Source organism: Eurosta solidaginis, chromosome 5 (assembly GCF_040869045.1).
Source record: "Eurosta solidaginis isolate ZX-2024a chromosome 5, ASM4086904v1, whole genome shotgun sequence".
In the NCBI taxonomy this organism is placed as follows: domain Eukaryota; kingdom Metazoa; phylum Arthropoda; class Insecta; order Diptera; family Tephritidae; genus Eurosta; species Eurosta solidaginis.
In genome coordinates, this window is record NC_090323.1 from 232,003,865 (window position 1) to 232,029,736 (window position 25,872).

General features: G+C 40.2%; 1 protein-coding gene across 1 annotated transcript in view; it reads left to right on the forward strand.

The window, feature by feature from the left end:
* acs (arcus) overlaps positions 1-25,872 on the forward strand; it is a 32,001-nt gene that overhangs the window by 898 nt on the left and 5,231 nt on the right. The window contains exons 2-8 of the mRNA XM_067757137.1: positions 18,376-18,486; positions 18,551-18,701; positions 21,306-21,427; positions 23,176-23,402; positions 24,924-25,054; positions 25,131-25,309; positions 25,386-25,561. Coding sequence (XP_067613238.1) covers positions 18,376-18,486; positions 18,551-18,701; positions 21,306-21,427; positions 23,176-23,402; positions 24,924-25,054; positions 25,131-25,309; positions 25,386-25,561 — 1,097 coding nt within the window. The remainder of the gene's footprint in view (positions 1-18,375; positions 18,487-18,550; positions 18,702-21,305; positions 21,428-23,175; positions 23,403-24,923; positions 25,055-25,130; positions 25,310-25,385; positions 25,562-25,872) is intronic.

Here is a 25,872-nt window from a genome sequence, read left to right on the forward strand (position 1 = left end):
CCACCTACAGCGGATTGAACCACTTTGTATAGTCAATAAATTTATCTATCGCGTTTGGATACCCCCGCATGATCATTGAAAAACGGTTGATCGTGAGCAGCCAACATCCTTCTACCTAGTGGCGTACACGGCATAGCAAATGCTGAACGCTTCCTTTCTCCTCAACACATCTGTAGTTGCGCTAGTAATCGTAGCATTGGCGGCCACCGTGGTGTGATGGTAGCGCGCTCCGCCTACCATACCGGACGCCCTGGGTTCACACCCCGGCCAAGCAACATCAAAATTTTAGAAATAAGGTTTTTCAATTAGAAGACAATTTTTCTAAGCGAGGTCGCCCCTCGGCAGTGTTTGGCAAGCGCTCCGGGTGTATTTCTGCCATGAAAAGTTCTCAGTGAAAACTCATCTGCTTTGAAGATGCCGTTCGGAGTCGGCATAAAACATGTAGGTCCCGTCCGGCCAATTTGTATGGAAAATCAAGAGGAGCACGACGCAAATTGGAAGAGAAGATCGGCCTTAGATCTCTTCGGAGGTTATCGCGCCTTACATTTATTTTGTTTTTTAAAGGTGTCTAAGTCGGGTATAACCGAACATTATATACTCAGCGTGAGCTTCAATTGTACATTTCATTTCAGATAAATTACTTTTTAACATAACACGTGGCACCGCCCGTTTAAAAAAAATGTCTCCCCATTTCCTCAGCGGCGGTGCCACACCCATTTTCAAAAATTTTAGTGTTTTCGAATTTAATGTTATAACTCAATTTAAAAAGTAAAATTCTATTGATACTGTTACGAATATTAGCAACGCTAAGGGGTACTGTCATCTCTAAGCCGATGCTAAGCAGTGACTTGCATACACATCAATAATTCAATCATTATGTCTACACATATGTACGTACACGCAGCGGAGAAGCAACGCACAAACACATGCAGATATCTTATCTGAGATGCTACCAAAAGTATGCAATTATAATTGTGGAAGTGTCGCTCACAAATGCACGCGCATATGAGAGCTACACACGTGCATCTGTAGTTATAAATATATACCAGTAACTAAGTAAATTCTGGAAGCGCCTAGAAGATGCAACGAGGAAATCACACGGTATAAAAGCAGAAACAGTAGAGGCGCGAGAATCAGTTTGATTTAAGAAGCCACCTGGCGAGCAATAGTAGTGTTGTGAAGTACGTTATATTGTGAAGAACTTTAATAAAGGCCATTTTGCATTATTGAATAGTGGAGTTATTTATTCAACAGTTCAGTGATTCGAACGTTATCAGAAGATTGCAAATAAGGGGGATTGCAGTAAACTCGTTACAATACAAAGCTCTTTTTCGCTAAGATTTAGCTTATTACTTTCGTCTACGACCCTTTTAAAAATCCTTTATATAAAAGTGGACGTGGTCTTTAAACGATCTCGTTAATTTTTACTAGAAATATTTCCTGCTATAGGGAAAGTTTGTGTACCCAATTTTATCACGACCCGTTTATTTTTCTTCGAGTTGTGGCTCCCGAAACATAGAAAATTGCTTATTCATAAAAGGGGTGGTGCCACGACTATTTTTTCTATTTTCTATTATAAATCCACTTGGGAAATGAAATACCATTGATATAAAGCTCTTTTTGCAAATATAAAGCTTATTTTATTCGTCCACGACCCTTTTAAAAAAATTTTATATAAAAGTGGGCGTGGTCCTTAACCGATTTCGTTAATTTTTCTTCAAAGCATTCCTTAGAGTACAAGCAACCCCTCTGCCGAATTTTGTTACGATAGGTTTACCGATTTTTGATTTATAATTAATAATATTTGTAAAATTTATTTTATCACAAGTGGGCGGTGCCACGCCCGTTTAAAAAATTTTTTTCAAATTTTTATCGAGAGTCTCAATATCAGCAGTCCAAAAGTGCAATTTCAACATTCTGGGTGTATTATTTACTTAATAATCAGGTTTTTTGTGTGTTCCCAAAATGTTATACATATATATAAAAAGGTGGGCGTGGTTATCATCCGATTTCGCGCGTTTTCACTACCAATCTATTTTGGGCCCAGATAAGCTCGTGTACAAAATTTTTTTGAAGATATCTCAATATTTCCTCAAGTTATCGTGTTAACGGACAGACGGACGGAGGGACGGACATGGCTCAATTAAATTTTTTTCGATACCGATGATTTTGATATATGGAAGTCATATCTATCTCGATTCCTTCATACCTGTACAACCAACCAATCCAATCAATGTTATATACCCTGTGTACAAGTACAGCTGGGTATAAAAATGTAGTTAAAAGTGCAGTAATTGAAACTGGGGCAATGGTGCTCGTAATCGTAACATAGCTCCTTTCCCCATTCTTCCAACTGCCGGTTTCTCTATTTCGCAGTACTGGGATAACGACTATTTGCTTAATTGATTCCTCCGTCTGAGGATAAATAAAAGCGCCACTAATTCTGCGCTCCGAACTCTCCTGCAATTTTTGTAGGCGTTTAGGTTCGTGCTTTGTGGGTGCCGGCCATCAACCCAGAACACAATAAATTAAAGTTGGGCGTACAATGGCTGTGTACATCCTATGTTCTACTTTGAAAAAAAAAAACCCCGACACACCAATTGATCTCTTATAGGAGAGCAACGTAGTTGTTGCTTTCTTTATTCGCTCTGCTAAACTGTCACTCCAGAGTAGTCTCTTATTCAGAACTATACTTTGATACTTGACTTTATCGTTTAAAGCTAGGCTTGCGCCGCAAATATTTGGCGGTATAAGATTATTCGTTTTGTAATTACTTGTAAAGACGACCAGTTCAGTTTTTTCCATTTTTACCCCGATATTGTTAATAATGCTGTCCCCAATGTATTGGCGAGGGAATTTTCGCATTATTATAATACAAATAACGGCCACGTGTGCAATCATCATCCATCAGTCGTAGTAGTTGGTTAACGGTCACCATCCAAAGTAAGAGAGTCAACAACACCTTGCGGCGTGCCTATATTTACCAGTCTGAAGATCGTATTTCCACCAACCTTCGCGCTTATCCTTCCGCGGGTAAACAGTTTGTGAATCAATTCAACTAGGCATCGATGCATGCAGGCTTGTAAAGGCCGAATTGATTACTTCCGTAGGAACATTATTAAAGGCACTAGTCATATTTAAGAATTCCACCAGTATGTATTCCTTCAGGTTGAGATACCTATCAATTGCAGATACCAAGGAGGGGAAGGTAGTTTTATCTGCCTTTACTGTAAGTATTTTAAGCTTACAAAAGCAGCTATGAGTACATAGATCTCCTGATTAAGTCTCCTAGAAGTCTTCCTAAAGTTTTAGTAACAAAACCAGATAGGCAGAGAAACGCATAGGTTCCGGAGTAGCTCAGAACTATCGCACTAAGAGACGGTACTTGTTTTAACTTTGTTCCTTTGCAGTGCTTTCAACTGCTACTTTAGCATTGCGATGTCGAAGCCTTTGCTAAATTTATTTCAATACATATATCTCAGACTTCAGCGTGACTAATAAATGTCCCACTCGTCGGACACCAGCACCAGTTCGGAGGTAGTCATTAAACCACTAGTACGAAACCGTCACTTTGGGAGACTGTCTCTCATATTGGCTACAGGGATGTTACTATGGGGGAGAAATATCTTCAGTACAATGAGCATATTTTCCTAAAAACAATATGAATAGGGAGCAAAGGCAGCTTGATCTTCTTACTTGCTTACTTAATTGGCGCTTAACCGTCTAAACGGTTATGGCCGTCCAACAAGGCGCGCCAGTCACTCCTTCGCTCCGCCAACCGGCGCCAATTGGTCACACCAAGGGAGTTTAAATCGTTTTCCACCTGGTCCTTCCAACGGAGTGGGGGCCGCCCTCTACCTCTGCTTCCATAGGCGGGTTCCGATAGAAACACTTTCTTGGCCGGAGCATCATCTTTCATTCGCATAACATGGCGTATCCAGCGCAGCCGCTGCGTTTTAATTCGCTGGACTATGTTGATGTCTGCGTATAGCTCGTACAGCTCATCATTAAATCTTCTTCGGTACTCGCCATCGCCAACGTGTAGAGGTCCATAAATCTTTCGAAGAACTTTTCTCTCGAACACTCCCAAAGCCGCTTCATCTGCTGTTGTCATGGTCCATGCTTCTGCCCCATATAGCAGGACGGGTACGATAAGTGACTTGTAGAGTATGATTTCGTTCGCCGAGAGAGGACTTTACTTTTCAATTGCCTACCTAGTCCAAAGTAGCATTTATTGGCAAGATTGATTCTTCGCTGGATTTCAGTGCTGATGTTGTTGCTAGTGTTGATGCTGGTTCCCAAATAAACGAAGTCTTTTACTATTTCGAAATTATGGCTGCCAACAGTAGCGTGGTTGCCAAGGCGCGTATGCGCTGACTCTTTGCTCGATGACAGCAGGTACTTCGTTTTGTCCTCATTCACCATCAAACCCACCTTTACCGCTTCTTTTTCCAGTTTGGAGTAAGCAGAACTAACAGCGCGGGTGTTTAGGCCGATGATATCAATGTCATCAGTATATGCCAGTAATTGCACGCTTTTATAGTATATTGTTCCAGTGCGGTTAAGTTCTGCAGCTAGTATAATTTTCTCCAGCATCAAATTAAAGAAATCGCACGATAGGGGGTCACCCTGTCTGAAACCTCGTTTAGTTTCGAACGGCTCGGAGAGGTCCTTCCCAATTCTGACTGAGTTGATGGTGTTGCTCAACGTCATTTTGCACAGCCGTATAAGTTTTGCGGGGAAACCAAACTCAGACATAGCGGCACATAGGCAGCTCCTTTTCGTGCTGTCGAAGGCGGCTTTAAAGTCGACGAAGAGGTGATGTGTGTCGATTACCTTTTCACGGGTTTTTTCCAAGATTTGGCGCATTGTGAAAATCTGGTCGATGGTAGATTTACCAGGTCTGAAGCCGCACTGATAAGGTCCAATCAGCCGGTTCACCGTGGGCTTCAATCTTTCGCACAATACACTTGAAAGGATCTTATATGCGATATTAAGGAGACTGATTCCACGATAGTTAGTGCATTTTGCAGTATCCCCCTTCTTGTGGACTGGGCAAAGAACTAAGGTTTCCAATCGTCGGCCATGCACTCTTCCGCCCATATTTTGCTAAGAAGCTGCTGCATGCGCCTTACCAACTCCTCGCCGCCGTACTTGAATAGCTCCGCAGGCAATCCATGAGCGCCCACGGCCTTGTTGTTTTTCAATCTGCTTATTGCTATTCTAACTTCGTCATAATCGGGCGGGGGGACATATATTCCATTATCATCGATAAGTGTTCCCTCCATAATCTAAGCACTCTCTGGACATCAGTTACAAGGTCGCCGTTTTCGTTCTTAAAACCTTCGGTCTTAAAACCTTCCGTCTGTCGCCGTATTTTTTGGTAAAATTTTCGGGCGTTATTCCTGGTGGCCTCGCACTCACACCTTTCTGTTTCTGCTTTTTTTCCTGCAAAGGCGTCTCGCTTCCTTTTTTCAACTCACGATAGCGTCCATACACTCCTCTTGACGCGCTCGCTTTTAACGTAGCCCTGTAGGCAGCGTCTTTTCTTTCGGTTGCAATGCGTCATTGTTCATCGTACCAGTTGTTTTTTCGTGGCCGCCGGCAAGCAATTTTTTCCTCGGCGGCAGTACGAAGTGCTTTGGAGATATGCTCCCACTGCTCCTGTATTCCTTCAGGATGAGTTGTGCTCTCAGAGAGCAGGTGTGAGGCGGTGCGTATTTTGGCTGCAACGAGATAATGGTCCGAGTCGATGTTAGGTCCTCGGATCGTGCGCACATCTAAAACACTGGAGGCATGCCGTCCGTCTATCACAACGTGATCGATCTGATTGCGAGTATTTCGATCAGGAGACAGCCATGTAGCTTAATGTATCTTTTTATGCATGAACCTCGTGCTGGATATGACCATGTTTCGAGCACCGGCAAAGTCAATCAGCCTCAGTCCGTTAGGAGAAGTTTCATTGTGTAGGCTGAACTTTCCGACTGTAGGGCCAAAAACACCTCCTTTGCCCACCCTGGCGTTAAAGTCGCCAAGCACGACTTTTATATCATGAGGGGGGCAGCGCTCGTACGTGCGTTCTAATTTTTCATAAAAAGTGTCTCTCACCTCATCGTCTTTCTCCTCTGTCGGCGCATGGGCGCAGATGTATGATATGTTAAACAAGTTTGCTTTTTTTCGGATAGCGGCGAGATTCTCGTCCACAGGCGTGAACGCCAGCACTTGGCGACAAAGTCTCTCTCCCACCACGAATCCGACGCCGAAACTGCACTTATTCGTACGGCCACGTCAACGCATTTCTTGGATGGCGGTGATGTCAGATTTTGCTTTGACGAGGACATCAACCAGCTGGGCATCTGCACCAATCCCTTTCAGGGAGCGGACGTTCCAGGTGCATGCCCTCAATTCATTGTCCTTCAAACGTTTGCCATGGTCGTCATCAATAGAGAGTGTATTTATCCGAGGCTTGTTGTTATATTTCATTGGAGTATGGTTTTAGGTGCGGGTCCCAAGCCCAGCGCACAACCCGCTCAGCGGGGGTGAAAATATTACTTGCACGTTTATATAGCGAACCGCTTGCTCCAAGACAGACGCCCCCTTGCAGCCGCACCTAGAGGTGTACAGACGATGCCGATGAGATCTCCCCCGGCTAGCCCTTAAAACGATTATGTCAGAGTGGCCTAGCCAGGTTGTCGCCTTCTCAGAGGATACTTGGCCGCAAGCGACCGGCAGTAGTGAGCTGCTTGAACCGCATGCAAAAGAATCGCTCTGGCCATTCCCAGGTGAATGGCGGTCAGAAGCTTTCCCCACTTTCGTGGACTTCTACACACGGCTCCACCCTCCACGCTTGATCTTCTAGCAAAACAAAAAAAAAACCGCCCGAAAATTGTATCAAAAAGAGCGAGTTCCTGTAAGAATGAAAACGGCGACCACTGGTTTCTAATGTTCAGAGAGTGTGGCACTGATGTGTTACCTGCTATTCAAAAAAGGCGATGGGGAGTTGGGTAAGTGCATGCAGAATATGGTCGGTGAAAACATGCCTGGCGTTTGGTAGCGTAGTGTTCTTTACGCAATCCAAAAGAAATGGTTAAAGACGTCAGCAACCATAGAAATGCCGTTAGCTACACATTTACATACTGCATGGAAAAACGAAACATATTTTTCCAATTGCCTACTGAACATATCTTTGCCCGTGTTGTTGTTGTTCTATTAACAATAAAGATGTTGATGGTTCTTTGCGGATATAGATCCGGTACTTTCCGGTAACAAGCACTATTGAGGTACTAGCCCGAACATCTCAGGAACGATTAATATGACCGCACTAAATCTTCTAGGACATAACGCCCCCACCCCCTGTTTATATGAGGAAATATGTATATGATACATTCATACTTTTAACAAGATCCCGTCTTATGACGATATTCCTTGTCAAGTTAAGAATCTGTATTATGACTCGTTCCTAATAATAACACTGTAGAACTGGTGTTGTTGTTGTAGTTGTTGTGGCGATAAGGACACTCCCCGAAGGCCTTGGGGAGTGCTACCGAGTTGATGGTCCTTTGCCGGATGCAGATCCGGCACGTTCCGGTACCAAGCCCGACCATCTCGGGAACGATTTGTTATTACCACATGCGACCTTCCGGGCCATACCGCCCTCCCACCCCCTAGATCCATGAGGAGTTCAGGGTCGCTAGAGTCTCGGCTGTTAATGAAACAGGATTCGCCACGGATAGGTGAGGTTGACAATTGGGTTTAGAGAAGCTATATATTGAGCTGGCAACCTGAAAAGGGTGCGCTACACAACCCCTTGAATGTGGTATTTTAGTCGCCTCTTACGAAAGGCATACCTACCGCGGGTATATTCTAACCCGCTAACCCGCTGGGAGCTTTAGAACTGGTATTTTTCCATTGTGTGTTTTTGTTTGTATGTTTAGTAGCGTGTTCAATTTTATCTAATTCTTCGGAATTAATTAGCTCAACAGCGATTATTAAAAATTGCTATTCAATTATTATTTTGGCTTATTAGGGAAAAACTTCCCTGAAAGGTATAGACAATTTTTTCTGAACAAAATTATAGTCCAACTTGTCTAGTAAACTATAATATGTGGTTTTCACTAGGTCAAATTTGATTACAAACTTGGCAATATCAATGAAAAAGGCTTGTCATATCACGTCAAATGCGTTTGCTTTCAAAAAACCTAAAAATAACAAGTAAGGAAGGCTAAGTTCGGGTGCAACCGAACATTACATACTCAGCTGAGAGCTTTGGAGACAAAATAAGGGAAAATCACCATTTAGCAAAAAGAGCCTAGGGTAACCCTGGAATGTGTTTGTATGACATGTGTATTAAATGAAAGGTGTTAATGATTATTTAGAACGTAGTGGGCCTTAGTTCTATAGGTGGACACCTTTTCGAGATATCGCAATAAGGGTAGGCCAGGGGTGACTCTAGAATGTGTTTGTACGATACGGGTATCAAATTAAGAGTATTAATGAGGGTTTTAAAAGGGAGTAGCCCTTAGTTGTATATGTGAAGGCGATATCGACCAAAATGTGGACCAGGGTGACCCACAACATCATCTGTCGCGTACCACTAATTTATTTATATATGTAATACCACGAACAGTATTCCTGCCAAGATTCCAAGGGCTTTTGATTTCGCCCTGTAGAACTTTTTCATTTTCTTCTACTTAATATGGTAGGTGTCACGCCCATTTTACAAAGTTTCTTCTAAAGTTATATTTTACGTCAATAAACCAATCCAATTACCATGTTTCATCTCTTTTTTCATATTTGGTACAGAATTATGGCATTTTTTCATTTTTCGTAATTTTCGATATCGAAAAAGTGGCCGTGGGTCATAGTCGGATTTCGCCCATTTTTAATACCAAGACAAAGTGACTTCAGATAAGTACGTGAACTAAGTTTAGTTAAAATATATCGTTTTTTGCGCAAGTTATCGTGTTAACGGCCGAGCGGAAGGACAGACGGTCGAATGTGTATAAAAACTGGGCGTGGCTTCAACCGATTTCGCCAATTTTCACAGAAAACAGTTATCGTCATAGAATCTATGTCTCTACCAAATTTCACAAGGATTGGTAAATTTTTGTTCGATTTATGGCATTAAAAGTATTCTAGACGAATTAAATGAAAAAGGGCGGAGTTACGCCCATTTTGAAATTTTCTTTTATCTTTGTATTTTGTTGCACCATATCATTATTGGAGTAGAATGTTGACATAATTTACTTTTATACTGTAAAGATATTAAATGTTTTGTTAAAATTTGACTTAAAAAAAATTTTTTTTTTAAAGTGGGCGTCCGTGGCGTGGCGTGTTCGTCCTCCGATTTCGGTAATTTTTATTTAGCACACATATAGTAATAGGAGTAACGTGCCTACCAAATTTCATCATGATATCTTCAACGACTGCCAAATTACAGCTTGCAAAACTTTTAAATTACCTTCTTTTAAAAGTGGGCGGTGCCACGCCCATTGTTCAAAATTTTTCTAATTTTCTATTTTGCGTCATAAGGTCAACGCACCTACTAAGTTTCATCGCTTTATACGTCTTTGGTAATGAATTATCGCACTTTTTAGGTCTTTCGAAATTTTCGATATCGAAAAAGTGGGCGTGGTTGTTAGGCGATTTCGTTCATTTTAAATAGCAATCTGAGATGAGCGCCCAGGAACCTACATACCAAATTTCATCAAGATACCTCAAAATTTACTCAAGTTATCGTGTTTACAGACGGACGGACGGACGGACGGACATGACTAAATGAATTTCTTTTTTCACCCAGATCATTTTAATATATAGAAGTCTATATCTATCTCGATTAGTTTATGCCGTTACGGATTACCGTTATGCGAACAAAGTTAATATACTCTGTGAGTTCTGCTCAGCTGAGTATAAAAAAAAAGTAAAGGTGTCTAAGTTCGGGTGTAACCGAACATTATATACTCAGCGTGAGCTTCAATTGTACATTTCATTTCAGATAAATTACTTTTCTACATAACACTTGGACCCCTTTTTTTAAAAAAAGTATCTTCCCATTTCCTCTTACAGTAAAACTTGATAAGTGAAATATCATTGATTCAAAACTATTTCTTGCTAAGTTATAGCTTATTATTCTAGTCTACGACCCTTTTAAACTTGTTTTATATCTAAGTTGCCGTGGTCTTTAACCGATCCCGTCCATTTTTACTGGAAATATTTTCTGCTATAAGGAAAATGTGTGTACACAATTTCATTACGATATGTTAATTTTTTTTTGGGTTATGGCTCCCGAAACATAGAAAACTGCTTAGTTTTAAAAGGTCCTTAACCGATTTCATTAATTTCTTCAAAGCATTGCTTATAGTAAAGGCAACCGCTCTGCTGAATTTTGTTTCGATAGGTTTAACGGTTTTTGATTTATGATTAAAAATATTTGTAAAATTGATTTTAACACAAGTGGGAGGTGCCAAGCCCATTTAAAAAAAAATTTCCAAATTTTTATAAATAGTCTCAATATCAGTCCACATGCCAAATTTCAATATTCTAGGTGTATTATTTACTAAATTATCAGGTTTTTTGTGTTTTCCCAAATTTTATATATATAAAAAGTGGGCGTGGCTATCATCCGATGTCACTCATTTTCAATACCAATCTATTCTGGGCCCAGATAAGCTCGTGTACCAAATTTGGTGAAGACATCTCAATATTTACTCAAGTTATCGTGCTAACGGACGGACGGGCATGGCTCAATCAAATTTTTTTCGATACTGAAGATTTTGATATATGGAAGTCTAGACATATCTATCTCGATTCCTTTATACCTGTACAACCAACCGTTATCCAATCAAAGTTAATATACTCTGTGTGCAAAGCACGCTGAGTATAAACATGTAAGGGTGTTCAGGATTTTGTGCAAATGGTTTGGCATCATTGCATTGCAAATTTCCATAGCATATCGTTTACAACCCTGTAAAAATCGTTGGATTATGTGGTCCACTTTTGTCATACTGGAGTACTTACCATTATACTCCACTGTAATGCAGCAATGGACCAACTCATGTTTCTACACGAACATATTGTAAGCAAACATTGCTCGTTTTTAACGATTGTAATCTACACGATGCTTATTGGACTGTGGGTACTCCATGGATTACTCTGATTTAATTCGGAGCTGGAGTATGTGGTCCAGTCCTGGGACATTGCACGTTAATTGGACCATATTTTTTGTATGAATTGTGGTTAATTTTGGAGCACTCTGTTGGTCTATAGCGAGTACTCCATACATGCATGCATGGAGTACTCGCGAATTTTGCAGGGAATACACTAAAAAAATAAATGGCTATGCTACGTCATTGCGGCAACGCAACATGAAAAACCGTAAACATAAACTGTCAAAACAAAACCAAAAGTGCAAAGGAAAAGTTTAAAGTGAAAAAAGTTGCTCAAAATTCGTAGCTTATACGCTTACTTATAGCACAAAATTCTTAACTGCCTTTATAATTTAAAACAATTCTTCTGGTAATGTAGCTTTTTTTTGGTGTTTGTTTGCCATTTATTGTTGTACTTAATTAAGCCAATGACGCAAACTTGATCTATATTGGAACACAACAACTTGTATTTGAGCATACATGAAGTATGAACAGCTAAAGTTATCTAAATATCGCACACTTATAAAAAATCACAATGTTCAGAAGACGCGAAAAATTGACTGCCTTCTCCATATGCGTCAATGCAAATTAAATATTTGACGAAGCCTTTTGCTAGGTATTGAACTGGGAAGCCCACAATTTTGAAATTTAAGATTTTTGAGTAGGTTTCCTATTGGATGTAAGTAGCTAAAACAACCATACATCTACATATATTGGGTTTCCGGCAATAAAGGGATATAAGGTAACGAAAAGGGCTATGCACTCGATGAGTTGACGGTAGATGTCCCTGCCCGTTTGGGAGAAATTGAAAGGAGACAGGAGTTGCATATGATCCAGTAAGCAGAAAAAGCGTGGACAGAAGCGCGGGGCTGCAAAATTTCTAAGTTCATGAGCAAATCCTTCGTCGTTCGACTCACAAAGTTTCTTATATCTCTAAAGAGAGAAGACTTAAGGCTCACTAATGGACATTGCCTTCTGGCATCACATGCTTATAAGTTGGACCTCGTTAGTAACAGCAGATGAAGGAAGTGCGAGCTACAAGAAGTATAGGTTGATAACGTCCTGTGTTCATATCCTGCACTTTCCGGTCAAGGGTCCGGCTACTAGCAGCGACAGAGTTGCCAGATCTCGAGTCAGCTATTAAGCTAGGTCCCAGAGAACTTTTAGTATTCGCCAAGAGGACAACGTTATTTTATAACATAAGTCCTGGTACCTAGCGGGGATATTTAATGTTTGACCGTCAAACAAACTTTGGTACACTATGGACATTATCAGCCTATATGAGGTATTTATTGACCGGCCAGTTCAACCGAACCTAACCTAGTAGTGTTCACACACAAATTTTGCCCATTTTTCTTTAGAACATTTCTTGTTATATAGGAAATATGTGTTCCGGTTTTTTTTTTAACGATAGACACTTTTTGTTCTTGAAAAATTTCGAAAATTCGAGCAGGCCTAAAGTGATCTCCGACTATCTCCGTGATCTTCCCAGTTAACCCATGCAGTTTAACTGCAGTATTATGAAATGCAACGAGGAATAAGTCGTTACTCTTTGAGTAAGAGACGGGTGGGTGTGCCGGTATGCCCCGTGTTGTTGGATGCGCGGATTGGCTGCACGGTGCAACAAAAGGCGTCCGTTGGGGAATTTTCTCGCTGCGCATAGTGCATCTGTCATTGACCGAGGCACGGAATTTAGTGGGAAGATGTCTTAAACGTATATATTGCGTCGAATATTAGTATCACTAAACGATACTAGTATCACTAAGCCGAAACTAAGTAGCCACTCGTATGTACGTAAACAAATCAATCATCATCTACACACATGCATACTCATAAACACATGTAATCATCAGCCGAAGTAGTACTAACATATACACACGCATATGACTATGCGGGAGGCTATAAACTACAAATACATACGCATATAGCTGGTAACCTAGCAGGAGATTCTAGAAGGAGAAACGTCTAGCTATTTGGAGAAATATGCGGACAAGGCATCAGAGAGTATAAAGGCAGCGCAAGCTGAGTAGCCAGTAATTAGTTTTGATGTAAGCACGCTATTTGTTGTGAAGTTAAGTATTATTGTGAAGTACCTCAAAGTAGTCTAATAAAGACCATTTTGCATTATTGAATATAGGAGTTATTTCTTCAACAGTTTAGCGATTCGAATGTTAGCAGAAGGGTTGGAACAAGCGGAATTACACTAAATTCGTTACAATATTCGGTACTGGCATACGAAGCCTAGGATGATAGTGACTAAGAGACTGTTTGCTTGACCTGCTCGTGTGCGGGACACCCTAGGACGGGAACCATCCTCTGTACGTGACACACTGAGATGAGTATGATTGTTAAAAATATTCGCTTACCGCACAAGCAGTTGCGAAGTTTGATCAAACCGATAAATGGTTTAAAATTTAGACTCACATTTTTATCCGTATTTTGTACAGTTCATCTGTTAAGTTGGCAGAAGATGGCTACGAAATGAGTTGAACACTATATGCTGTGTACATTGGCCATCAATCAACTGTTCATGGCACACGCAGATGACGTTTCCGAAATCATTAGTGGCATAGCCAACAATTAGTTTTAGATGAATCGGGCGTTCTGAATATATATGCCAACACGAAAGAGGATACTCTTGGCCGGATGCGAGAAAGTAAAAGATCTCGAATCCGAATAGGCATAACCAGGAATAAGCAGCACTGCAGGAACAACACAGTGAATAAAAATCTTGGTACCATTAAACACAGCAAGCTCTTGTATAAATTGCATGTAGCAGAATGCTGGGGAATACGTGGGTCCTATCGCCCTAACTCTCTCTTTGGATATTTACGAATCCGAATAGGCATAACCAAGAATAATCAGCACTGCAGGAACAACACAGTGATTAAAAATCTTGGTACCATTAAACACAGCAACCTCTTGTAGAAATTGCATGTAGAGGAATGCTGGGGAATACGTGGGTCCTATCGCCCTAACTCTATCTTTGGATATTTACAGTGTTTGTGAAGCTTATCGATCTCTCCCACCGTCCTATCTTTTTTATGATAACCAAATGTCGTAAGATTCGCACAAGATCTTCAACACCTTGCAGCCTAGAGCAATTCTTAGTGACCAAGACCTATCCCAGGGAGTTGAGGCCTATTGAACAGTGTTCATAAATTATTTAGGAACTTGTATTGATAGCACAAACTATAAAAGAGAACAGAGGTATACCTATCTTTAGTTCAATATACTTGTGTTAAGATGTACATATAAACTAACTGACTAGCACTAAAGTGCTGTGCTTTTCAATGGTCGACTTTGTGTTGTCGGCACATGACCCCAAGCCATTTATGTTGGCCTGGATTTCTGAGGAACTTCATCTCTGTGAGTCGTAAAATTGAGTTAACAATCACAACCTAAAATAGCTATGAAAGAATATCTTGCCTAGTCTCGCATTAGTGATCAGTTTATAAATGAACTCTACTTGGGATATGTCGACCAAGCAAGATCGCTAAGGCGAAAGTGATTTGTGCAAGAAGACCAATATTGAAGATGCCTGCTATATGCACTATACTAACTACTAACGACAGCTACCAATACCAAGGCGAGGGGATGGTATATTGCATTGTAATACTTGGAAGCTATTTGCTGACATGTGACGCATAAGGCTTGAAGGTAGAGAAAGTAGGCCATTTCCTTCACCAGATGGACTGAAGGTGCCACCGAGAGCTGGAATCGGTTCAGTTTTTGATTGGCTACTGAACACAGTTAAGTGAAGTGTTAGAGAGCACCAGGTCTCAAGGACTACTTTGTGGTTCAAGTTTGAGCTAGTTTTCTAAAGCCCTACGATGCTTCGGTATGGCTTATATGTGGCATAAGCTCCATGGTGGTTTATATGATTCCTTTTATTCTTTTGTTTTAGACTGGCGTAACAACTTTCGTTTCAATATACCTTAGCCCTAAATAGATGCAGCTGAACTTGTTCGGTTACCTTTCTACTCGAATCTCACGTAGTGCGAGGTTAAGTTAACTAGCCTCTCAGCGGCAAGGTTTAACTGAGTTTAACTTAAAATTAACAAGTAAGAACGGGACTGTCTTCGACACAACAATATATGTTACATACGTAAGCATTATTTGAAATTTGAAGCCTCTAGCTCTTCAAATGGGGCAGTAATTAGGAAAAGTTTCTTATCTGAGCAATCGGTTGTGGGGGATATATGCTATATATATGACCGATGTCATCCATTTTTTCAGACATCAATATGTGCAATATGCGAAAGCATACGGTAAAGTTTGAAGCTTCAATCTGCTGAATTGAGGAATATATGATAAAAATCCTCTTTTTCTAAAAAATCGGTTGTATGGAGGATATATGCTATAGTGGTCCGATCCGGCCGGTTACGACAAACGTCTAATCGAACGCCTAAATACACCCGCTCACCAAAATTTATCAAGATATCTCAAAAATTGAGGGACGAGTTTGCATACAAACAGACAGACGGACATGGCTAAATCAACTCAGACCTTCATCCTGATTATTTCGGTATACTTAATGGTGGGTCTATTTATTTCCCTTTAAGGACTTACAATTTTGGGATTGGTGACGAAGTTAATATACCATTTCATTTTCATGAAAGTTATAAAAAGACCTTGCATAATTATAACTTACAATCAGCCTTACGTAAGATGGAGAGAATAGAAGTTGTATTTCTTAAGGCAAAGGTGGTTGGAGGAGGAAACGATCGAGCATGTTTTGTGCTCGCGACCTGGGCTTGCCAGGCTAAGACTCCAGCTATAAGGAGTAATACAGCTGTCAGAATTAGAAGCACTGTGTGGTATAGGTCCTAGAAAGCTTGTAGTATTTGACAAGAGGACGGAGTTATTTTATAACATAGGTCCCGATCTTGATAGGGGTTTTCAGTTTGGCCGTTAAACAAACTTCTCGTAGCACTATGGACTCATTCAATCTATGCCAGTTTCCCACCCACCGGCCATTTCAACCAAACTTAAGACAGAAATGAGCTGTTATATCATAGAATAGCCAATCGTCCTACGAAACATTTTTTCTCTCGGAAGGCCGTTTGCTGTTGAAAGCCCGTTTTTAGGATTGACGTGTATTATTTTGACTGAACATAAGTTGTGTTGACTAATGAATTGTCGTCACATTCATACAATAGTCTAATTTTAGGAATCAGTGTCTCGTTATTTTCCGCAATTAAGATCTTATTCATAAGATCGTTAGACAAAAAACAAAACGTATTGTTTTCATATCATAAATAAAAATACGTATGTAGTTCTTAGTAAACGCTTATCGTAGAAGGCTTATTGTTTAAAAAAGTAAGTAAATAATGTTTTATGATACTGGGAATAGAGTCGATTGTATTGATTTTCGTTTATGTTTTTTCGTTTTAAATTAATTGTTGATGCCAAACATTTACATAACACTTGTACTTAGAAACTTACTAGTGGTACTCATGGGAAACTAACTTAAATTATCAAATAAATACTCGTGTACCTACGTTTTGCACTAAGTTCACAATTTCCATGCATCACTACCTCTTCTCTAAGAACCATTGCGAAAACCCGATAAAGCCACCAAGTCCTTGATGTCCCTGAAGGTCTTGGGGAAGGATATGGACGTTAATGATCCTTGCCGGATGTAGATTTAGTACGTTCTGGTTATAAGCACCCGTACAGTAATAGTCCGACCAATTTCGGGTACGCTTTAATATCACCGCACTAAAACTGCTAGGAGGTACGGCCTCCCTTCCCCATCCTTAGTTGCATGTTGAGATTTGAGTCGCCAGCGCCTTGCCTGCTAAATATGTGTATAATATTTTCATATTTGTTGCAGGATTCCTCTCCCCGTAGGTGAGGTTAACAATTGGGTTGCTATAAAGCTTTGAATTGTGCTTATCAAACCTTTGAATTACGCTGTTTCCTCCTCTCTATCGCTGTCTTGACGTTATGTACTCTTTTAGCATTAGCTGGTATGAGGCAAAGGGTATACCCCAGCGTTCTTTTGTAAGTCAGAATATATTTTCTCACACCCTGCGCAGCAAGTTCGTCTGCAACACAGTCCAATATTCTGGTGTACGGGACACATGTGATGAATACACGGTTCCGTTGCGCCACCTCCTGAAGAGATCGATGACAGTTCAGTGTTTGTTCAGAAATGAAAGAGCAAAATCCAAGAGATTTGAAAGCCGCTTTGCAGTCTTTTAAAATAAAGTTTTCCTTGCCGTTAGTACCTTTCCTATATAAATTTCGGCTTTCATTAGAGCTAATTTGTATGGCTGGAAAACACTACATTGAAAAGGTAGTATGAAAAAGGGCTGGCACTATTGGTTCTTTGAACAGACCCCACATCCAACCTTATCTTTTAATTTAGAGCCCGTGGTGTATATGGAAAACCTGCCTGGGTGCTAGGCACCGATCCGATTAAACCCAGTTATCCTTACTTACCATGAAGTTGGTGTCCGCAAATTTTGTGGTCGCGTAGCGGTTTGTATTCGAGGGAGAGAGCTTTATTTGTTTAGCACGCTAGTGTTTTATGGTTTTAATTATTAAAATCGGCGACATTCCTAAACGTAGCGCTGACATTGCCACTGGTCGGTATCCTGCTAGATCTAGAGGCAGGATATCAATAATGACAACAAAAGTTTCACTCGGCATTGTCTTAAGAGCACCACTTATGCTGATCATACTAGAACTGTGGGCTTTGCCCAATAAATTATGCAATATGAATCGAATAATAGCGATAAGAATCTGTCGGCATATGTTGGGGGTTATTCCCAATTTTTTGCCGTAGGCTCTTTCACACGTGCATAATGTAATGTCCGCTTTATACTTACGCCGAACGGTGTTATCTCTCCAGTTCAGCCTTTTGTACAGAACTACGCCAAGAATCTTGGCTTTATCGGTCTGACTAAGGGGTATAATATTTGATTCCGGTAGGTAGGGTTAACGTTGGTGTTTGTACTGTCTAGCGTGAAGAAAGCTCAAATTTATCAGAATTCACACTTGGTCTGAATCAGGAGGCTCGCAAGAAAACCTCTCGCAACGCTATCAGCATCAGGTGACACAAAGTTTGGTGGAAAGAGAGAGACGGAGTGGCGGATAGAAAGAAGGAGGGAGCGATTTAGACAGAGCCCATATGCAAAAGTTTACACCAAAAATGCCATACGCGTAGGCAGTTTACCTTTACGAATCATCTACATATATTTTTCTCTATTCTCTATATAAGGATGGAGTCCAAATTGAGAACTAATGGAACGAAATGTGCGACCCAATCAAAGAAACACAACGACGACGACTACGATCCACATCTGCACAGAAATGTTAAAAACCCAACAACGTAAGTAATAATCGCAAAATTGATATTCCTACATATCATACCACACATTCTTGTTAATTTATAGAAATTCCCAAACACTTGCCCATTTTCTGAAGGGCTCTATAGGATCTGGTGTCTTAGCTATGCCAAGTGCATTCGCAAATTCTGGCTACGCCAATGGCTTACTACTCACCTTTGTTATTGGCATCATAGCGGTTTATTGCTTACACATTCTGGTAAGTCCTACAATTTTATTTCTTTGGTAAATTTGAAATACTCTGTGTATGTTATTATAAGCATTTACAACGGTATTATTATTAATTGGCGATTGACCCCCTCGCTAACACCAATTGGGAGCATCCAATTCAGAGAAGGCTTCTGCTGCCTTCCTCATCGCCTTCAAATAATCGCATAATATGAGCCCTCGAAGCCAATATTACGCCAATTTCCAATGAAAATGTCAATGTAGAAGTTGGGTAGGGTTTAGGCAATTACGCCAATTATGGGTACCATCCAAAATTTCCTCACGAACATGAGTCTTTAGATACCTCATTCAACGAATTTTCCGGTGGGGTCCATTAACCGCGCCACTACCCAGATGTTATCAGGATGTCTTCTATGGAATTCAACTAGCGAGTTGGGATACACAATTCCAAAATTTTACTTTGAAAAGGTTAACGAGCACTCTGAGATGTCATGCAGCGTTACCTAAATCTTTCGTTCATTAATTGTCGCATAACGGCCTAAGCGATTTTCTCCGTTTTGTAAAAAGTTAAGCTAACTAACCCTGTTTCGCGATAACTGACGCCAGTTGAAAGTATCAGGGAGGTCAAGTCTTCCTCCACCTGCCTCTCCCAACTGAGTGGAGATCTCTCCATTCCCATGCTTCCAAACTGCGGTGTCGACTGGAATGATTTCTTGGGCGGACCAAAGCCTTTGGGCTTTTATTCATTGCACTATTTTCATATCTGCGTAAACCTCATACTGAACATCATTATACCATCTTCGACGCTTGCCGTCGGCATCACGAACAGAACCATAATTCTTCCGGAGAAATTTCCTCTCGAACACTCCAAAGTCAACTAATCTTCTCTCGACACCGTCCACTATTCCAAGCCGCATATCAGAGCAGTATGATGAGCGACTTCTACCTTCTGCCGTGGGCAACACGAACAGGATTATATTTCTTCCGCAGAAATTTTCTCTCGAACACTCGACATCTCGACACCATCTAGGATGCCGAGCCATACATCAGGACAGGTATGATGAGCGAGATATAGGCCAAAATGTGGACCCGGGTACCCCTAGAATGTGTTAATACAATATGGATAAGAAGTGAAAGCTGTTGATGAGTGCTTTAGTGCAGGGTAATTTTCAGATATAGGCCAAAAAAGTGGATCAGGGTAGCACTAGAATGTGTTTTAACATTATGGGTATCAAATTGGAGCTCTTGATGAATGCTTTAGTACAGTGTAATTATTATGCCGCTGGGTGACTAGGGTCTCGAGATATAGGCCAAAACGTGGACCCGGATACCCCTAGAATGTGTGTGTAATATGGATATCAAATGAAAGCTGTTGCTGAGACATTTTAAGTAATTTTCATTGTGATATTCGATTTAGTCGCATCAACCTGGCAAGACTGAATGAATGAATTAATAATACCCATATACCTATTTACGGCGGCCACCGTGGTGTGATGGTAGCGTGCTCCGCCTACCACACCGTATGCCCTGGATTCGCACCCCGGGCAAAGCAACATCAAAATTTTAGAAATAAGGTTTTTCAATTAGAGTAAAATTTTTCTAAGCGGGGTCGTCCCTCGGCAGTGTTTGGCAAGCGCTCCGGGTTTATTTCTGCCATGAAAAGCTCTCAGTGAAAACTCATCTGCCTTGCAGATGCTGTTCGGAGTCAGCATAAAACATGTAGGTCCCGTCCGACCAATTTGTAGGGAAAATCAAGAGCAGCACGACGCAAATTGGAAGAGAAGCCCGGCCTTAGATCTCTTCGGAGATTATCGCGCCTTACATTTATTTTTTTATTTTTACCTATTTACATACATACGTCCTATTCTATTTGCCTGAAATTTGGTATATAAATTTGCCTATATTAGAATTTACGATCCCTTTTCCGGGAAGTAGACCAGAGACGAACTGGGAATGGGATTAGAACTAGGACGGGGGCTGAGACTCGGAGTGGGACTGGGACTCGGAATGGGACTGGAAAATAACACATACCATCCTCTGGGACTGGCAATAAGGGATGAAGAACAATGAGAAGAACTTTAGATAAGAGAAAAGAGGGAAAGAGACTGAAAAAGAGATAAAGTGAGACGAAGATAGAGATAGATGAATCGAAAAAGACGGAGCGAGGAGTGTATAAAAGGATTAAGAAAAAGTGATGAGGGGGGAGGGCAGAGTTAGACGGAAAAAGCTTATTAAAATGTATACAGATAGACCAAATTTAGGGCAGAACAACGTCTGCCGGGTCTGCTAGTGATGAATAAAATTAAAGAAGTAGCAATCAGATGCTCTACTAAAACCTTATTACTCTGCCACAGAGCTGTTGTGGAAAAGTTAGGGAGCAAGTAGCGCTTAAAGGTGCAAGTTACGACCCTTAATTTTCTGGGACCAACTTGAGTTGCAGTATAATAAATCTATACCAGAGTACCGACATTATGTCCCAAAGACCTGAATCTCGGGGCAAAAACTCTAACTCAAACCGTTATAACAAACAATCCCACATACCCAATAATTACGGCTTAGTTTCGAAGCCATCATGTTACGATAAGCTGGTCCTATAAGCCTTACACATTCTTTCCAAATATTAATTTATTTACAGATCAATTCCATGTATGAGTTGTGTAAACGAAAGCGGGTGCCTTACTTAACGTTTTCAGAGGCAATGAAGATTGGATTACAGGGTGGTCCGCCTATATTCAAATGCGTCATACCAATAGCCACGTAAGTATTTTTATCAGTACTAGGTGAAGTTAGAAAATTGAATGTAGGTCTGCACATCAAACTTTGAAGAATACGGCAACATGTTTACGTGCAAAGACTCAAGATGATACAAATCTTTTTTGGTCAACCGTAAATTCTTTGTCTAACCGGACACAATACAATGACAAAATATCCTTCCTTTTTTCGGACTAAAAGAAAAGCGAAAGCGCTTTCAACCGGCAATTCGTAATGCATCCCTCAGTAGACAAGGCTAGACGTCGTGCGAATAGATGGAGACACAAACTCGACGCGCCCCCATCATCGTCACCCCCACTGATGTTAAGGATGCTATTGAAAAGGTCAAGCCCTCCAAGTCAATTGACCCAGACGGCGTAGTCATGTCGATGCTTAAACACCTTGGCGATGAAGGCGTAAGCTACCTGACGCATATTTGTAACTTCTCATTGAAGTCCTTCGTCATTCCAGAATAATGAAAAATGGCAAGGATCCATAACTAAAGCCTTGAAAAGTAGTCAGTAGCGAAGAGCCAGAGAAAACCCCATCATAGGACGGTGCTCGTGGCATTTGAATGGTGGAAAACTTTTGACACAGCCAACGACAGTACAGCCCAAGACTTTAAAGGTTCACCTTTTTTCTCTTTTCTAAAAAGAGGGACCACAAATTATCTGAATAGTCGAAAAGTTTCGGTCAATTTAAGACCTAAAACTCAAAATCTAGGAGAATCAAATAGTGTGTTGCCCTATCCCCACTTAAGTTTGATTTCTACATATCAAAGCTGAATTCACCACCGGAAGCACCTACTACGACTGCACGATAATGGCAACAGGACCTGACCACTCAATAGGCGATTTAATTTCTAAACCGAAAAGTCGTATTTCCAGATTTTCTAGTTTTTTCGCTTCGCGTACAAACCGGGACATCCCAGCAAACAGCTGCTTGGTCTAGCCCGTCTTCTATTGAATGGGAAAATGCTCTGTTAACACAACTACAACAACAACAAGGTCCTAGTCCTCTAAGAGAAGGGATCTTTCGGTCCTCCAGTACCAGAACCAATATCGCGCCAGCAGCATATACCGATTTTTTTTTTGGTATTCATGATTGTTCACGATGTAGCGGCCTCGATTGAACAACCAAATGCTGCTGACTATACGCCGATATTATTGAGTTAACCGTGGCTATATATCAATGGTGATGAGGCTGCTGATGGATGACGAGGTGCAATTATCGAGTCACATAATGCTTGACTGACAAGCTTTTGTAAGTACCAGTGGAAAACGTTTCGGTCTCGGATCTTCGAAGAACTTATGCGACTGCCTAGCTCAGTCTAGTTCGAAACCATGCAATAATTCTCTAAGTAATTATAGCCAATGTCACTGTTATTTGTTGTGGTATCACGATGGACCTTCAAGCTATATACGTCGGCTTATCCTAGAGAAAAAGGTAAGCAATATTAGTCGGCTAGAAGGTTCGGGCAGTCGATCCCACGACAACATTCCGCTTTTTTTTTAGAAATTTAAGGAGCTATTAGAAGAGGGTAAGTCAGTTCACCTTCATGGAATTCCCCAGTTATGCTATCACATCTCAAATTCCACAGCAGTATAGTTCCCAAGAAGAGTTCACAACCTTTTCATACTTGGAGCACAGAAATTAACAGAGAGGTGGTGAGGGAAATTATTCGCAACAGAGCCTAAAATATATCCATGTTCTTAATAAATACCTTTTTCCTATATCGGTTTACTTTATTTCAGGCCATTCGTGGATGGATTTCTAGCATTCTATCACTTCGGCATTTGTTGTGTATATGTTGTTTTCATAGCGGAGAGCATTAAACAAATCGTAGATGAGTATCTAATAGTTTTAGATCTTAGAATTCATATGTGTTTCCTCTTAGTGCCATTGCTTTTGATATACAGCATAAGGAATCTAAAATTCTTGGCACCATTTTCAGCTGTAGCCAATGTTTTGCTACTTACAGGTAAGTTGCGCTTAGGCCGGTTTTTTCAGTGCGAGTTTAAACTCCAGTTAAAGTTTAGATTTTAACACTGCCACTTCGACCGCTTAAGCTGAGATGAGCAGCAAAATTTGATGTTATTGAACTAAGTTGCAAGTTTAAACTTTAACTGGCGTTTAAATTCGCACTGAAAACCCCAGCCTTATATGCATACCTATTAATTAAGACTGAGGGTGTCTAATTGCGAATATAAGCGCACATTTCATAATTCATTACCAAGGACGGATAAAGCGATTAAAGTTGGTAGGTGGGTGGAGTCTATGACGCAGAATAGAAAATTAGTAAACTCTTAGACAATGGGCGTGACACCGCCCACTTTTAATAGAAGGTAATTTAAAAGTTTTGCAAGCTGTAATTTGGCAGTCGTTGAAGATATCATAATGAAATTTGTCAGGAACGTTACTCCTATTACTGTTTGTGTGCTAAATAAAAATTTGCAAAATGGGACAACGAACACGTCCACTTAAAAACAAAAATAATTTTAAAAGTCGATCATACATGTCCATATGTCCCTGATAATGACTTCAGATTGAAGTCGAAATATCGACCAAAATTAAAATTTATGAATATAAAACAAACCAAAAGGAAGTTTTATTCATTAAACGCGGCCTTTCAGCTCAACTAATCTAATTAATTAAAAGTCAAATTTTAACAAAAAATTTAATATCTTTACAGTATATAAGTAAATTATGTCAACGAAATACAAAAATGAAAGAAAATTTCGATGTGGGCGTGGCTCCGCTCTTTTTCATTTAATTTGTTTAGAATACTCTTAATGCCATAAGTCGAACAAATATTTACCAATCCTTGTGAAATTTGGTAAGGGCATAGTTTCTATGATGATAACTGTTTTTTGTGAAATCGGTTGAAGCCACGCCCAGTTTTTATACACAGTCGACCGTCTGTCCTTCCGCTCGGCCGTTAACACGATAACTTGACCAAAAATCGTGAAATCGTTTGTAAAATGGGTGTGACACCTACCGTATTAAGTAGAAGAAAATGAAAAAGTTGTGCAGGGCGAAATCCAAAGCCCTTAGAATCATGGAAGGAATACTGTTCTTGGTATTGCATATATAAATAAATTAGCGGTACCCAAAACATGATGTTCTGGGTCACCCTGGTCCGATATCTCGAAAGCGCCTTCATATACAACTAAGGTTCATTCCCTTTTAAAACCCTCATTAATACTTTTAATTTGATACCCATATCGTACAAACACATTATAGAGTCACCCTGGTCCACCTTTATGGCGATATCTCGAAAATGCGTCCACCTATAGAACTAAGGCCCACTCCCTTTTAAAATACTCTTCATTACCTTCCATTTGATACCAATGTCATACAAACACATTCCAGGGTTATCCCAAGTTCATTTTTCTACATGGTGATCTTCTGTTATTTTGTCTCCAAAGCTCTCATCTGAGTATGTAATGTTCGGTTACACCCGAACTTAGCCTTCCTTACTTGTTTTATTTTGTCATTTTAGGCTTAGGCATTGTTCTCTACTTTATCTTTGATAATATGCCACCAATTTCGGAGCGTGTGGCATTTCAAGAAATAACGAGAATACCCATATATTTCGGCACCGTGTTGTTTGCTCTTGAAGCTGTAGGTGTGGTAAGTATAATAATAATATTGGCTATAATCCGTTAATAACGGTTTCTAGTGAATCTCATTATACATATTATTTTAGATACTTGCCATAGAGGAGAATATGAAAACCCCAAAAGATTATTTAAAGCCTTTTGGCATAATGAATGTGGGCATGACAATTGTACTCACCTTATATATGCTGTTTGGTTTCTTTGGTTATTGGAAGTATGGTGAAGGTGCTTTGGGTAGCGTGACCTTGAATATACCTCAGAAAGATGTGTAAGTATTCAAATTCTAAAGAGGACTGCATGTAAAATTATTCTAAAATAAATAAAAAAAAACATTTCTTTTGCAGTTTGGCGCAGGTTGCAAAAATTATTTTTGCTATAACAACTTGGATTTCATATTCATTACAAGGTTATGTTACCGCTGATATAGTTTGGAATAAATATCTTTCCAAGCGCGTCAAAAATATATCAAATCATACATTGTACGAGCTCGTGATCCGCACTTGTATTGTATTGCTAACATGTAAGTTTTAAAACTACATTGGGAGAATCCGCTTTGGCTTGCAAAGTGCACCGATTGTTTATATCCTGCGACAAAATATACAAGACTACAAGAGCACCCCATTGTAAAGTAATAGCATGCATCAGTTAGAAGCGTCAAAATGTGGCACATAAAATATCAAAATATGACGAAAATATATGAAAAACAATTCCCCAATCTGTTCTTGAACAAAATAAGCAGGGTTGATTTTTATTTCCTAGAATTCGTTGCACGAGAATAGGCATGAGTTTGAGCATACTTTAAATTGCGCAGATTGCATATAATTATACCCA